This window comes from Cheilinus undulatus, linkage group 1, assembly GCF_018320785.1.
Source record: "Cheilinus undulatus linkage group 1, ASM1832078v1, whole genome shotgun sequence".
NCBI lineage: Eukaryota > Metazoa > Chordata > Actinopteri > Labriformes > Labridae > Cheilinus > Cheilinus undulatus.
Window position 1 is genome coordinate 34,655 of NC_054865.1, and position 16,996 is coordinate 51,650.

General features: G+C 40.8%; 1 protein-coding gene across 2 annotated transcripts in view; it reads right to left on the reverse strand.

Annotated features, from left to right (window-relative positions):
* Positions 1-2,940: 2,940 nt before the first annotated feature.
* Positions 2,941-16,996, reverse strand: part of crtc3 (CREB regulated transcription coactivator 3) — a 47,179-nt gene continuing 33,123 nt past the window's right edge. For both annotated transcript variants that reach the window (XM_041786657.1, XM_041786649.1), the window contains 7 exons: positions 13,794-13,843; positions 12,764-12,984; positions 11,466-11,698; positions 7,190-7,369; positions 6,972-7,046; positions 6,648-6,852; positions 2,941-4,880 (listed from right to left, as the gene is read on the reverse strand). In XM_041786657.1, the coding sequence (XP_041642591.1) occupies positions 4,675-4,880; positions 6,648-6,852; positions 6,972-7,046; positions 7,190-7,369; positions 11,466-11,698; positions 12,764-12,984; positions 13,794-13,843 (1,170 nt within the window). In that variant the 3' untranslated portion in view covers positions 2,941-4,674. The remainder of the gene's footprint in view (positions 4,881-6,647; positions 6,853-6,971; positions 7,047-7,189; positions 7,370-11,465; positions 11,699-12,763; positions 12,985-13,793; positions 13,844-16,996) is intronic.

A 16,996-nucleotide genomic window follows, 5' to 3' on the forward strand; every position in this document is an offset into this window, starting at 1 on the left:
TTGGTTTACATTTAAAAACAATTCATTTTAATTTCATCTATTTTACATTAAAAACTAAAAAACACATAAAAAACATAAAAAAATATAAATACACTTACAACAAAATGAGCAACGCTCAATATGAGTGGACTCATGTCCGCAGAGTCGTCCCCACGGGGAGTATGGGGATCCATACTCCCCGTGGAGGGAGAGGAGGCCCCTAACCCTAGGCCTCCACCACGGCCAGTGGAAAGAGTGGAACTAAAATAAGTGTAGCCAAGTGGGGGATAGTTCAAGCAGTTGAGCCTTATCGCCTGGCTTTAGCTATATTTCAGTAAGAAGGAGAAAGTCCAACTCAGCAGTGGAAACAAAATCAATCAATAAAAAGGTCTTATTTGAAAGTGATCTCACATTGAGGACTGCAAACTTAACAAGGGTGTCTGGTATCATGGAGGTAGTGGGACGGGAAGGTGTGATTGTCTTTAGCAGGCTCCGATTTGCTGTTTTTCAGCTGGTGGACCATTTTTAAACCTGTTTGTAATTGTTACAGGAATAGGACAGGGTAACTTCAAGGATGGACTTGACAGTTTTGACTAGAAGGGGGAGCTAGAGGGCAAAGAAAAATGATCTGTGTGAGCTTGTGGTGATGGCTTTCTGCACACTGTGGGTAACAGTCACAATGAATTTGAAAGACTTAAAAAATATTATTTGTTAGAACACGAGCATCTCCGTTACTCAGATTGATTCCATCATTTGTACAGAAGGAGGGTCTATTCCAAAAAAGATTGAAACTGTCCACATACGTAAGACTATAGGACTGGCAAGCAGCTTGGAGCCAGGTGTGCAGACTGAGGAGCCTAGTGAAACAGCCCGAGCCTCCATTAAAAGAAGGGATGGGACCAGAGATAAAAATCCTCTTTCCACATTCTTTGAGGAAGGAAAGGAGTCTGCAGAAATTGAGTTTTAGAATCTTTGACCTTCGATCAGATATGTCATTGCAGCCAACATGGATTATTATATTTCTGATACTGCTGAATTTGTCCAGGAGGCTGATACATTTCTCCTGGATGTCAGCGACCTTAGTACCAGGTAAACAAACAGTCTTGACATGTTTCCATCTGACATTCCTGATGATGGAATCTCCAATGACAAGAGTGACAGGAGAGGATGCTGGTGATGTAGTGGTGATCCAGGGCATGGAAATTGGAGCAGTGTGTTTGGTTGTTGGCAGATGGGACAGGGAATGGCATCGCGGCACAGATGTAAATTTCGGTGTTGATGTGGACAATAACCGATAGGGGGCGCAAACATTGTTTGTTTTGATTAAGGGAATGCTTTTTCTTTTGTGTTGGAGTTGAATACCGGGCAAGGGGCTGCACTGGGGGATGTTAGCCTGCCATCAGCCTGCTGCAGAGGAATGGAAGATGGCTGGGGAAAGTCATGCGATCTCAGGATGTCGTAATAACAATAATAATATCTTGAATTTATATAGCACCTTTCAAGAAACCCAAGGACGTTTTACAGGAACACAGATACATGGACAAACTACGTGAGGGGTAGGATGAGTGTAAGGGGTGGTTTAGTGAAGACTGTAGGATGTGGTGAACAGGTAGTGGCATATCTGTTTGACAGTGAGAGCACTGTGGGAGGAGAACAATAAGGAACAGACCTCCACTTCCTCTCACTGTTATTAACAGTCCATGGTAGTTGGGCTGAGGATTGGCTCACTGAACATTTTGGCTTAGCACCCTGCTTAAACCAGTAATCCTCATCGTAGCTTTTAGAAATTGGAATGGTTAATGCCAAATCAAACTCCGTATGGGCTGAGGGAGCGGCTCCGACAGTGGCCACTGTCGAGTCTGCAGACCGTGGATGCATCACTTGTGGACAGGACAGCTGCAGTGGTGGTTTCTGTGATTATGGAGTCTACACTGAGTTCTTCCTCTCTGATCTTGTAGAGGTATGAGACCCTCTTTTCCAATTCTGCAACAGTTTGGGCCAATCGAAGGCAGGAATCACAGCCGGAGGAAGAGGTGAGTCTAGGCATGGTTATGGGTGTTGTAGATATGATCGAGACGAGGATAAAGTGGCTTCGAAGCAGAGCCCTCGGCGTTGGAAATGGTTTAGCCGAAGTGATCCATGGAAAACACAGCAAACAGCTGGAACTTACCAATATGGGTCCATTTAACTGGACCCACTGGCTTTCTGAGGCAGATGTGTAGCCAGTTTTGGCAGCCGACTCAGGGTGAGAATCTCTCAGATTTCCACAATTTTATGCTTTAAAGCTTCAGATCCAGGCATGCCATGTTGTCAGACTTCAAGCTGATCAAGACGTTCGAATATAATAGAGAAGGTCCCAGTAAAGTTTCTACTAGAAATACACTTTAAAGTGGATTAAAAGATGATTTACAGAGAGGCTGCTTTTTCACAGACTGAAAATGCCACACATGCGCAGACCTGTATTTGGGCGTTAGCTGTCTGATGCAGGACTCTATACATCCTGCTCTTTGAGCGCTGTGTGAACGAGGAAAAACAAAACATTTTTCTCTAAACATCTTGCTGGGCTCCCAGTGTGCGTGAGCCAGGGGCGCACATGGAGAGAGGGACAGGGAGCCGAGAGGTTGAGGCTGGAACCGTTGTCCTGCTCGGTTGCGTGCAGATGGTACGTTCAGGAGCGTCCGAATTTTCTATACTACTGGGGTTACAATGCCTTACACATGAAGGATTTGTGTGTGGTGGGGACAAAATGACCCTTGGCAAAAAGTAGGGGGGACACCCCCCCCATCCCAAACTGACGCATATGCAGTCAGCCATATACTAGGTTTTTACCTACTCTTGTTATTTAATGAACGTCACTTAAATGAACCATCCCCCTCACTTTGTCTTGTTCTCTTTGTGGTTTAAGTGTGTTTCAGTGCACTGCTGCCCTCTACCGGCAGAAACAACACATTTCAGCCATCATAGAAAGTAGAGTTTATTGTTTCTATGAAACCACGCTAAGCATCACCGTCTCTCTTACAAACCATACAGATACACTAGGAAAAAAACAACCTCAATAAACATAAAAATATGGCAACACTAGTGGAAAAAAACATGTTTAAATAACATAAGAGTGAATTTTAATACCACACTAAAAAAAAAAAAAAAAAAAGAGAGAAAAGAACAAAAGCATTTATTAAAAAAGGAAGTAAAAAGGAGCTGAGAGCTGTTAGTGATGGAATAATGAAATACAAAGAGATAAGGCAGCAGGATTACAAACTAACAGAAAGGTTAAATAATGATAATAATACCAGGAGATTATAAATTATAAACTTTGTATTTTTAGATATATAACATCAGGAAACCCAGAGAGCTGCTTTATTATCAACTTTTCCCGCTCTGGAGGCTCCGCCCACTTACTGCAGCTCAGCCGTTAAAGAAAAAAACAAAAACGGTTGAGATAAGAGATTATTTTCTGTTCATTTAAACCTTCATGGGGGGTTAGGATAAGGGTTTTCTTTTTTTTTTTAAACTCCATGAATGAATAGGATTACGGATTATTTTTGTCTTTAGGGTCAGGGTTATAAAGAACAAAGAACAAGTCTGACCTGGTCAACAGGCACACGATCCACAATTAAGTATTTAATCCAGACAGTCATTAGGGGGCGCTCTATTCATTGCTAATTAGGAGCTAGTCATAACAACCACAGCTCAGAACAGAGTCCCACAATGTGTCTGAGCAGTGATTACTTAAGGTCCTTTTTCAGATAATTAGTTAAATCTGAATTATTTTACAGTTTTCATTCTTTGGCTTCAACAAAGAAAAGGAGGGAGAAAATCTAACAGGAGGAGGACCAGCTGCTCTACAACAGCATGAAAGAGTGACCCCGTTTACACTCTGCATTAAATTCGGTTCTCCATGATCAGATACCAGCTGACATCCCTTTAGTGCATGGGTCCATACTCTGGATTACCAATCCATCTTTAATCTGAGATCAGAAGTCATTGTCTGATACAGCCCAAACATCTTTTCTGTTTTTGTTCAGACGTGTTCAGCCTCACCGCTCTCAACCTGGGACTGAGTTTGATTCAACTCTAACCCAACCCTTCACCTTTCTTTCACGACTACAGGGTTGGGATTAAGCTTAACCCCAACCCCCACTACACCACTTAATATTAACAATCCCTCCCTTATGTTGCACTTTTGGATAGTTTGGATTAGGGTTTGGGCAAGGAGTGACCCCTGACCAGTTCCACCAACTCGTCCAACCATTTCCAACTGCAACGTACTATTTGTCAAAAATGGACACAACATCCCCAACGCAATTAAACAGATGTTAATGAGGGGAATAAATGGGGTAAGAACGTGATTAAACATATTCCAACATAGATACAAACCTGATCTCGTTGTTACAGGTGTTAGTCCTGGTCCTGGCCTTTGTAAACACTTTTGTTTCATTTTAATTGAACCTGCTATTTCAGTGTCGTCATTTTTAAACAAGCTGGTTAAAGAAAAAATTAAATTTTAATAGTTGTCTAACACCAACTCTCTCCTGTCTCTCCATTTCATGACAGGAAGGAAACCAGGACACCAGACCAGGTAGTGCATGTTTCCACAGCGAAAGGGTGGAGCCTGTGTGAGAGGTGGTTTGATTCCTCGCTCGTCCGTCCACCTGGCTCAGGTGAGTGAGTGTTTTTCACATTAAGAGTGTGTGTTCAGAGTCTTTCGTTGCGGAAAGAATCCTCCACGGATGGGTCAGGCAGCACCATGTTAGGGTCACTGAGCATGCTCAGACCGTCCAGGCTGAGAGGCTCGATGTGCAGCTCGTCCTCTAATGGGAAGCCCTCATCTGAGTGGAAACATTCAGGACCAGCAGAGAACGCTGTGCTGACGTCCTTTGACAGAGACGGGTTAGAGTCGTCTGAAAACGAAGAAGAAGAAGAGAAGATGATGAATCACTTCCTGTTTCACAAACCACCATCTCCATGGTTACAGATGTCCCTGTTGTTCAGGGAGTCTGACCCTGATAAAGGCTTTGAGCCAGAGGACAGTCTAATAAAAGTGTTCTCTGGACTACAGGTGCTCTCTGGATTACAGAAGAAATTACATGGAGCTTGAAAGACTTTTAGAGCTGTCAAAGTTTGCACAAACAATCTCCAGTAGAAAATTGAGAAGATGGATATGATTGTTGTTGGTGGGTGTGGCATATTGGCTGCATTGCATCCTTGCAGCAGGTTGGTGTAGTGTCCTTTGTCATGATATGATCATCTTTTTTTTTTTTGAATATGCCATTGTTGGACCCCTATAAATGGTCATTAAATGCAGCATAGGAAAACCTCTCCTATCAGAGAAAGAAGTCACATCAATATTAGTGTGAACTGTTGTGACTTACTAACTGGATGATCACATTTGAGCAAACATGTAGGTGGAAGTTTGAAATATAGAACTGTAAGGTTCTTCATAAAAAAGCCAGCTTTCTTCTGTAAGAGCCCAGTGTAGTAGTCAGTGAGGTCTCAGGGAGTCAGAAGAGTTAAAAACATGACTCAAAACAGCTCTTTAGCGTCACACTGCACGTTTAATGTTTGCAGGGAAGCTCAGACATTCTTCACAGGTCACATAAGCACACTTTTGTGGAGGAAAAGGCAAAGAAATGGTTAGAGAGTCCCAACTTACAAACAAAAGCAGCGTATCGGTACCGGGAGCAACTCCTGTATGACCGCGAAGTGTACAGGTTACACCCTCACAACGCTGTATGTCACCTTAGTGACAAAGCATTTAAAGAAACAGTACACCGAAAGGCGATCATTACACCAGTCCAGAGCTAAAAACTCAAAATGTCAATTGTTGTTTGTTTCATTGTAGTTTTTTCTGACAAATGCATCTTCTCTGACACCAGGAGCTTTCAAATAGTTTGGCTGAAACTCTCAGGTTTTCTGAATAAATTAATGATGTTTCACACTTGGCGTGAGTGCAAACAAAAACAGAATCACACCTGAGTTAGGCCACAAGTTCAAGTGTTCCAGGGTTAAAATATAAAAGACACCCTAAAAAAACCCAACAGCCTAATATAACGAAATCTCACTAATGTGATAAGGGTCCCTCTTTGACTATATCTTTAAGCCAACAAGCATCTTTGCCATGGCGCCAACAGTTGATAGTAAAAATACTTCGTATATGATTTTCCTCAGTCACCCAAACAATCAATTTTGACTCAGCCCTTTCACTCAATGTTGTCTCTAAAAGACAAAAATTAATTGATGGCTGTTTGACAGTTCAGTTTGGACAGACATCACTGCAGCTGGTTATTGTTTTCGACTAGAACACAAACCAGTATGCACCAAGACCCAATGTGCGCAGAGGTGCAAGGGTTCGTTCAGTGCTGCTTGCAGCCCTAGTCATTACTGTTCTTAATTATTCTATTCTTATTTTATTATTATGATTATTAACAGCATTATTAGTGTACCCAGGATGGCTCACTCTCTGCTGGTCGTGCCCAGTTCCACTTGAACCGTGTGAAATTACATCAAGTGACTTTTTGACTGATGGGTTGACCTGTGTGAGACTGCTTCGTCTTCTTTGCCTCATGGTGATGAATTGTTTTATACAGTGTCATGAAAAAGTATTTGCCCCCTTTCTGATTCCTGAGTTTTTAGTTTATTTTTTATAATACAATTTAAGTTCAACTGACCCGTGAGGACGATATTGGGCAGTCCACCCCTGCAGGTCGGGTATAGTGTGTTGGATCTTGTGTTGGAGGAGTCATGCAGACCGCCATGGCTCCTCCCCAGCTCTGACATGGCAGGCTGGGAGTAAAAGAGCAGTGAGGAGGAGGAAGGGTCAAAGGTCGATGATGTAGAGGCTAATGAGTTTTCCATTAGACCAAACTGATCACACTGCAGGAAACAGACGAGAAGGTTAAATGTCCTTTCAGCATCTTTTATGACTGTAAAATACAGAGAAAATGACTTAACATCTGAAAACAGGGCTTTTATTTTGAAATGTTAGTGAGTACCTGGTAGGGGAGGGTCTTTATACGACTGCTGAACTGAGGGTCAATGAAGGGGTCACTATAGAGTGCTGACATGTTCTGTAAGAGTGAAAACAGAAAGAAAAGAATGAATGAGTAAATCATTCATTAAATAAGTCAATCAATAAGTAAATCAATAAAGGCTTGTCTTGACTGTAAAACAATTCACGATGAACACTTGGTACACAAACAAACCAGCTCACCTGGCCCGGGCTCAAGTCCAGGGAGGGGCTCCGCAGTGGGGAAGCAGGTTGTTGTTGAAGCTGCTGTTGCTGATGTTGTTGGCGTTGTCTGCCTTGGTCCACTGCATGCTGGGATGATGCATAGAGCGGGTATGGCGGCGGCGGCTCCCTCGGCATGTTGCTGGTATCCAAAGTGACTCCCTGAAGAAAGAAAAGCCAAAGACAAGTGACTTCCTCTGATGATGGGTCTGATACAGCTCTAATGAATATTTTAGGTTAATCTAAATCAGTCTAGTCCTGAAAACAGATGCTTAGATGTAAAAAACATGGCCAACATACCAGCCAATGGGTACTCTGCTGATCCACTATATTTAAAGCTCATCACTCCACATCACCAGACTTTACATTTTTTGGTTTTGAGCTCAAAATTTTGTTGGCTTTGCTAGCAACAAACTAGCATAACTGTGGGGGGGGGGCTCTCCCTAGCTCCTCCTTGTGGGGGCTAGGACAGAGGAAATTCATGGTGCCTCAGTGAGCCTCCTTGCATGGCCCACAATGGGGTAGCGTACTCAGAGAGCCAAAGACTGTGACGCAGGTTAGGTCTGGTAAAACTAACAGCTGCCAGCCCAGGTCTATGTGCTCCAGCTGGAAGTTGTGCAGGAAACTGAAGCATCTATGCCATGCCTCAGAGGGAAGCATGTCCTCTGAACAACACTGGGACATCAATCATGAAGGTGGCTCCAGATCCACTCTACTGCTCTGAGTGGTCAAGGACAGAAGCCTGCCTAGCCAGCTGGGTGCAATGTACTTAGCTGGACAAAGAAAATGTGTAGGGGATTTCTAAGACCTCAAAGGATCACAGTTTCAAATGCTACTCAGCGTGAAAACCAAGATGCCCACTAGAAGGGGGAATTCCTGAAATGTATGAGTATCAAATTTTGCACCTACACTCTCCTACTGGAGCAAAGGGTCTGTCTGCTGCAGAAACAGAGATATAAGGACAGGGGCATGGTGGGGGTATATAGAGTCAGGGACATGGTGGGGGTATATAGAGTCAGGGACATGGTGGGGCTATATAGACAGGGACATGGTGGGGGTATATAGTCAGGGACATGGTGGGGGTATATAGTCAGGGACATGGTGGGGGTATATAGTCAGGGACATGGTGGGGGTATATAGAGTCAGGGACATGGTGGGGGTATATGGACAGGGACATGGTGGGGGTATATAGACAGGGACATGGTGGGGGTATATAGTCAGGGACATGGTGGGGGTATATGGACAGGGACATGGCTGGGGTATATAGACAGGGACATGGTGGGGATATATAGACAGGGACATGGTGGGGGTATATAGACAGGGACATGGTGGGGGTATATAGACAGGGACATGGTGGGGATATATAGACAGGGACATGATGGGGGTATATGGACAGGGACATGGCTGGGGTATATAGACAGGGACATGGCTGGGGTATATAGACAGGGACATGGCTGGGGTATAAAGACAGGGACATGGCTGGGGTATATAGACAGGGACATGGCTGGGGTATATATTCAGGGACATGGTGGGGGTTTATAAATCCAGGGGCATGGTGGGGGTTTACAGAGACAGGGGCATGGTGGGGGTTTACAGAGACAGGGACATGTTGGGGGTATCGGGTTAGGGACAGGGATGTCCCGATCCCGATCACGTTTTGGATCGGGGCAGATACTATGCATTTTTAACTGATCGGCGATCGGCATTTCGATCCGATCAGCTCAGCTGATAATTTACGTCAGTTGCCGTAAATGGAGCACAATTTATGACAGGCTGTCACTACGCCAGTAACACAACAAAGCTGCAGTAGCATTAGCTTTCATGTGTTAAAATGTCAGCAATGTGGAAATGCTTCAAATGTTAAAGTGAAAACAGTCCAACAGCCCCTTGCAGCATCTTGAACACGACTGTCTGCAAGGTGGTAGCAGCAGAGATGCGTTTCACTCTACAAATTCAATCCGTCATCTCCGAAGTAAACATGCAGCTGAATACGGAGACTTCACTATAGCAACAGGTAGCTTCGCCGAAGAGACACACTCTGGACTTTGAGAGAACAGACAAGTACCCTCAAGGGGGCAATGAGGCAAAAGATAACGGAAAAGGTGGCTGAATTCATCACGTTGGACAACCAGCCCATCCTTGTTGTGGCGAATTTGGGTTTTTGCCATCCTTTTGGACCCATCATATGCCCTGCCGTCTCAACATTACATTACTGACACTGGCTTACTGGAGCTGCACAACAAAGTACATGACAGCATACTAGAGAATTTAAAAAGCAGCTTCACTGCCATTAGCTTCACTACAGACATTGGGAGCTCTGATGTTTGCCCACTGTCACTGCTGAGTCTCACTGCACAGTCCTCCACCTCTGAGTTAAAGCGTGCAGTGTTACATGAATGCCAGTTTCATCTTAAGGTAACAGTGGGTAAAGCAATAAAAGTAGGGGAGGATGATGTACCAGCTCTAGTTGCACTTTAGACATTGTACTGAAATAACAAGAGTGCTTGTATTTGATAATTGGGTTATATTATACTGTTAATGTTTTGGTTCATGTCTCAGATTAAGCTGCTACATTTTAATAAGGATTGTTTTGAATCTGTATGACTCATATGTTTTTGATCCTATTAAAGTTAAACTGTTTACACCATTTTAAATTGGAGTTTGGATGTTTTGAATTCATTTATTGAATTCAGTTTCTGTTGTGACCAAAAGAGTTAAGTTAACCCTTTACCTACTGAGGCTAAAGATGTCGATTTGGACATATTTTGTTATTCTGGCTGTAAATAGTCAGGAAATGCCCTCAGTCTGAGAGCTTTGGTCCCTTTTCCCAGGAGTACTTGAACTTGACATTTCAACATCTGGTTAATGATTATTGCAAATTATATGGAATTGTCAGCAGATTAGAAGAAGAAAAACATAAAAACAGATTTTTTTTTCATGCCTTTTAAGAGAAGAAATGTTGTTATTGCTCATGAAGTTTTGATTGGACATTTGAAATGTGAACCTATACATGTTTAGACCAATCAGCAGTCATTTTTGGAGTCTAGGACTCTGGGTGTGCAAAAGAGAACTATACTAAACCTCAGTTCAGAAGATGCATCCTTCAAATCACTGTCCTCCTCTATGAACCGTAGCAGCTGTTTTAACGTTCTTGATGGTCTCCCCGACATTATAAATGTGTGTAATAAAACACAGACATGCACAAATTCCACTATCTAATGCTATTTTTAGAAATAAAAACACCACTCTCGCTCGCTCTCCTTTTACTCTCCTCCTTCACTCTCCTTTCTCACTGGTCTTCTGCAAAGCTGACGTTTTTTGCGGTGCTGTTCGACATTACTGTAATATATATACCACATATCATATATTGCCAGAAAGCACAGATTCTCAGCTCTCTGTCAGTGTTGGAATTTTTTTAATTGAGCGAACTTTCGAGGAGTTATGGTGCTGAGAATCTGTGTAGTTGTCTCTCCAAACTTCTGGTGTTTTGCTATGACTGCCCACGTTATATGGTTGCGAGTACTGTAATGGACCATATAAGTGTGCATGCCCACATTTCTCAGCTTTCCAACACGGTTGGAATTTTTCAAATTGGACAAATGTTGACAGAGTTATGGTAATAAAACTCCAGACATATAGAACATATCACCGCTGCTCCCTTAGTAGGTAAAGGGTTAACTTCTAAGTGGAATTATAATTTCTAAAATTCATTTATTGAATTCATATGTTATTGTGACTATTGACTCTGTTACACCATCTCTAAGTGAATCTGAGGTTATTTGAGTTTCCTTTTTTGTCTGCTCCGGTCATTCAGCTGACCACTTTAAGTGGATTGTGATTGTCTGATTGAATACTAAACACTGCACTAAGTGAATGTGTAAATTTATTTTTTGACAGATAATTAAAGTGAAACAGCTGTTACACCATTCTGAGCAGAATGTGATTTTTATGTTTTTTACAACAATATTGGCTGTACTGAGTTAAACAGAATAATTTTGAGATATCTAGTAGTAACAATTGAAACTGTAATCTAGGTAATTATGAGTATCGGATCAGGACTTGGTATTGGCAGATATTCAATATGAAAAAATCAGATCAGGATTGGAGGCCGAAAATGTTGATCTGGACAACCCTAGTCAGGGACATGGTGGGTGTATATAGACAGGAACATGGTGGGTGTATACAGACAGGGACATGGTGGGTATACAGAGACAGAGACATGGATGGACAAAGAAAGTGATCTGTTAGGACACAGTACCTGGGTGATTGAGGACAGAGGCGGGGAGGTGGGGGACAGCTGCGAGGATAGTCCTTTGCGTTGGTCATTGCTAGGCGACAGGGTGAGGGGGCTGATTGGAGTTGGACGTCTTCTGGGGGAGTTGTTGGACAGACGCAGAGAGGAGCTGATGGAAGGATTACTGAGAGATGACTGAAGCTGAGATGCATTCAACGACAGCTGAAGGGACGGGTTACTGAGGGATGAGGACAGACCTGAATGAGACACAAATGTATAGTATTGAATAATCAACTGAGCATTGACTCTAATAATAAGTATAGTTCAACCTTGACTTTTGACTCTGATAATAAACATCGTTAACTCTGACCTTTGACTCTAATAATAAACATCATTAACTCTGACCTTTGACTCTAATAATAAACATCGTTAACTCTGACCTTTGACTCTAATAATAAACATCATTAACTCTGACCTTTGACTCTAATAATAAACATCGTTAACTCTGACCTTTGACTCTAATAATAAACATCGTTAACTCTGATCTTTGACTCTAATAATAAACATCATTAACTCTGACCTTTATCTCTAATAATAAACATCATTAACTCTGACCTTTGACTCTAATAATAAACATTGTTAACTCTGACCTTTGACTCTAATAATAAACATCGTTAACTCTGATCTTTGACTCTAATAATAAACATCGTTAACTCTGACCTTTGACTCTGATAATAAACATCGTTAACTCTGACCTTTGACTCTAATAATAAACATAGTTAACTCTGATCTTTGACTCTGATAATAAACATCGTTAACTCTGACCTTTGACTCTAATAATAAACATCATTAACTCTGACCTTTGACTCTAATAATAAACATAGTTAACTCTGATCTTTGACTCTAATAATAAACATTGTTAACTCTGACCTTTGACTCTAATAATAAACATCGTTAACTCTGACCTTTGACTCTGATAATAAACATCGTTAACTCTGACCTTTGACTCTAATAATAAACATAGTTCAACTCTGACCTTTGACTCTAATAATAAGCATAGCTAAACTTTGACCTTTGACTCTAATAATAAACATCGTTAACTCTGACCTTTGACTTTAATAATAAGCATAGCTAAACTTTGACCTTTGACTCTAATAATAAACATCGTTAACTCTGACCTTTGACTCTAATAATAAGCATAGTTAAACACTGGCCTTTGACTCTAACAATAAACATCGTTAACTCTGACCTTTTACTTTAATAATGAACATCGTTAACTCTGACCTTTGACTCTAATAACAAACAAAGGATGTTCTCCCTACCCTGTGAGCTGCTGATGCCCAGGTGCATCATAGCGGCTGGCAGGTTCCCTGTGCTGCTGCCCCCGCTCAGATTGGGAAAGGCAGTATGGTCATCAGGGTCGAGTGGCGTGGAGAGTGGAGAGGGGAAATGAAGGTTTGTGAGGTCGGGCAGGGAACCGCCTGAATTCATCAAACCCTGAAAGTGAGACAAAGCAGGGTTCTGGTCTGGAGACGGGAAAATACTATGGAGAAAAAAAGATAAGAGATTATAAAGTCTACACTTTATATTAACTTTCATTATTTAATAAGATGAACTAGTGAGAAACATTAACAGAGATGACAATTTCTAAATAGATAAGAGAATTTTAAAAGACATCCAAAACCGGTAAGAGCAAACTTTAGTCAGCATAAATGTGTATAGAACATCCTCGTTGAACATTGTTATGGCATGCATATTATTGTGTCTGAATCCATTATTTCTTTAAAAAAAAAAGATTAATTCATGGCAGTTATTAGTTTCTTTTATAAAGCCCACATCATTGGTTGGGTAAATGAACAGATTATTGACCATTAAAAATGACATTTTAACTGTGAAAAATTCAAACCAGAATAATTTGATGCAGTGGTGTGTGCATCTTCATTTCTACACTCTTTAGAAGTGGCTATACTCTATTTTTTGTTTGTTTCTTTGTCACCACGGAGTAAACCTACTTAAAAATTATTGGTAAACTCCATATACCAGTATACTCCCTGCAGTACACCCATGCTTTGGTATTATTTTATAGTTGAAATTTTTAAGACAAACTTATCTCATTTTAAAGCTCATAAGATCATCGAAAACATTTGTCCTGGTGTAACCAGTACTTCAGGAGGTACAACTAAATGAATGATAATAACAATAACTGTTATTAAAGCTATGATAATATTGAATTTACTTCTAAAATGTTAAATACTTTAACATTAAAGATGCTGTTCACTTAAAACCTTACTCATGATAATGTGAATCAATTATTGAAAATTTAATTTGGAATGTTTTTGTCCAAAAACTTACTTGATTCCAGGCACTTCACAGGATTTGGGTCTGGAGGCCAGAGACTGGACCTGAGGTGTAAATACACAAACATATTAAAATATCAATCATTATAACTTAGAGACCTTATTAAGCCTTTTAAAAAGATACATTAAGTTACTATTGAACTTATTACAGAAGTATTGCAACTTTAAAAAACTTACTGAAATGAAGAATTTTTTTTTACTATCTTTCAGTCATTTAAAGTAAAAGGTCTTCTATAACAGTAAACTGCATGATTTATTGATCTTATTTTAAGTAACATAATCACCCTGCTGCTCTATGATTTTCTGATTCTGACTTGTTTTGTCTAATCTGTTATCACCACATCAGAAAATACATGAACTAACAGATACTTGAATTGATACTTGAAGGAGCTTAAGTGTCTTGGGGTCTTGCTCACAAGTGAGGGTAAAAGGGAGCGTGAGATTGACAGGCGGATTGGCGCAGCATCGCCAGTACTGCGTGCGTTGTGCTGGACCGTTGTGGTGAAGAGGGGGCTGAGCCAAAAGGCAAATCTCTCAACTTACCGGTTGATCTACCTCCCAGCCCTTACCTATGGTCATGAACTCTGGGTAATGACCGAAAGAATGAGAACGCGGCTACAAGCGGCCGAAATGAGTTTCCTCAGAGTAACAATGTGGCTGTAGTCTTAAGTTAAGTTTCACTTTCATTTATGCTAAAAAAGCACATGGTCAATGTTGCTGTGCAGTCTCATCTTGTGTCCTGTGCAAGGAATATTTTCTGTTTACTGAAGCTATCGAAGGCCATATCTGTAAGTTGTATGATGGTCATTTACTTTCTCATTACTAGATACTGACATTTTCTGTATATTTACAGAAAAAGTTTAAATAAGGCAGATGTGTTCGTTTAGCAGCTAGCTTGTATCATTAGCCCTGGAAATGTACAGTTTTCTGTTGTTTTATGTACACGTAAGCATTTCTTTTTTTGAGAGTCATCATGTAAACATGATGTGTTTACATGACAGCATCCACCAACAGTGTGTGAATACATATGAATGAATTAAATTAATGCTTATAAATAGTTTACATAGCTAGCTTCACTATCATTTGCACTACCCCTCAAAAACACGTGTGTATATTGATGTATGTATGTGTATGTAACTGTGCATAGATCTGTACAAGCATAGATAAGAACACCAATGTATACTCCCACAGTACGAAACAGGATGCGGCCCCCTTCCCATGTGTCTATTTTTGTAAGTCCCTCTTTCACATCAGTGCCATGCACACTGTGTGTGTTTATTTATAATCTGGTCTAAGTCCTTCCAAAAGTGAAGTGTACGTATGTAAATATCTAGAGTTGTTCTGATCCTGAAATCAGAAATCAGAATCAGAAATACGTCTGATACTGCTTAAAATACAGGTATTAATATCGGGGAGTACACAAGTTTATGCAACTATCCAATACTGTTTCGTTTAACTTTATATTTTCCTTCATTTAGCCATGCTAAATGTTAGTGCTACAAAGCAGAAATCAATCCTTCGCTGCCAGAAAGCACGTCATGCACGAGCTACCGTTTTTAGAGCAGTGAAGAAGAACCAAATGACCCGCTGCAGCAGCAAAGAATGGTGGTGTGATTGTTAAACAACCTTCCAGACCGGCGCTGTCGTACACGACAGGAAATGACACAGTTTATCAAAAGTGAAATAACTCTTGAACCATAAATCCTTGCCTCTTGCTTGTTTGTTTCCTCTTGAAGCTAGCTGTTGTGTTTTCCCATTGATCCTTTTGATGCCTTTGAATCCCCTACAGCAGCATTTACAATCCAATAACAATCATTTATAACCACTAGCTTGAATGCTAACCACCACATTGTTTATCCTTTGTGAGGGTCTGTCAGCCAACAGCAGGCTGTTCTGCTGCCCAGATAGAGCACAATAGAGAGAGAGAGAGAGAGAGAGAGAGAGAGAGAGACTGTGATGCAGCCTCCTGTATTATTGTTATTTTAATATTTAGCAGTAAAACTCAATAATCAGCAGAAAAACAACTTAAGGCTCACAGAGATACTGGACATTATATTCTGTTTGTTGAGTCAAATACAGGTCTACAATAATTTTCTAGTCTGCACAGTCAGTCCAGAAAGTTCACACTGGTATCAGGACTCAGTATTGGCTGATACCCAACACCTTGGTATTGGAAAATCTCTATAAATATCTAAATATTGTACCATTACTATTACTATTATCAGTATTATTATTTCTAACTTTGGTTAAATTGTATTTAAGTATTGGTTTCACATTTTATTTCTTACTTTTGCTAAATATTGCTAATTTCTGTCCCTCTTGTTGAGCCGTTGGAATGACCAAATTTCCCCCGATGAGAGATCAATAACTACATTTACATGCAGTCAATAACCCTTTCATAACCGGAATATTAGCAATAACCTGGTTGCACACGTCCATGTAAACACCAATAACCCTTTTGAAAAACCAGAATATGCTCATATTCCGGTTTTTATAAACCTGAATATGACCCCTGGTTTACTCCTTTTCTAACCCGAATATTTGGTCATATATACGCCTATCGGGATATCCCCATCGAAAGGAAAATTAAATTGTGTTCTGTGCACGTTCTATTTGCAAGGAATCTTGGTCTTTTGAGTACAGGAACTACTTGTTGTAAACATGGCGAAACGCAACACAACACCACACTTTTGGTGTTGTCCGTGGGGGCTCGGGTGGAAACGGGTAGCATGGATATGGATGGCACAGCTCCGGCTCAATTTCCTATTTCTTCACGTTCTCACCTTCCATTAATGAAGAAAGTGAGACAGAAAAGTGTCAAGCAGCGTTTCCGCTAGACTTGTTTTATCCCGGTCAAAATGACCGGCAGTCCTCAACAATTCCGGTCATTTAGAACAACTACTGGACATTTGCTTTAACATTATTTTGCTGCATTAACAGCAGCAAAGCGCATAAATATCTGATTTTTTTGTGTAAATGGTTTAAAGTATAAAAATGAAAGCTGCGCTTTTCCTTACGCACGCAGTCAGTTACACAATATACGCCCGCGTTAAACTCATCAACAACAACAGTTAGCTTCACATCAGTTCCGTGAGCCTGTTAGCACATTAGCCGCTATCATAACTTTGCAGCTTACAACAGCCAAATACCATCCTCCAGCGACAACGACGACACATCCAAACACATAAAAAAAAGTGC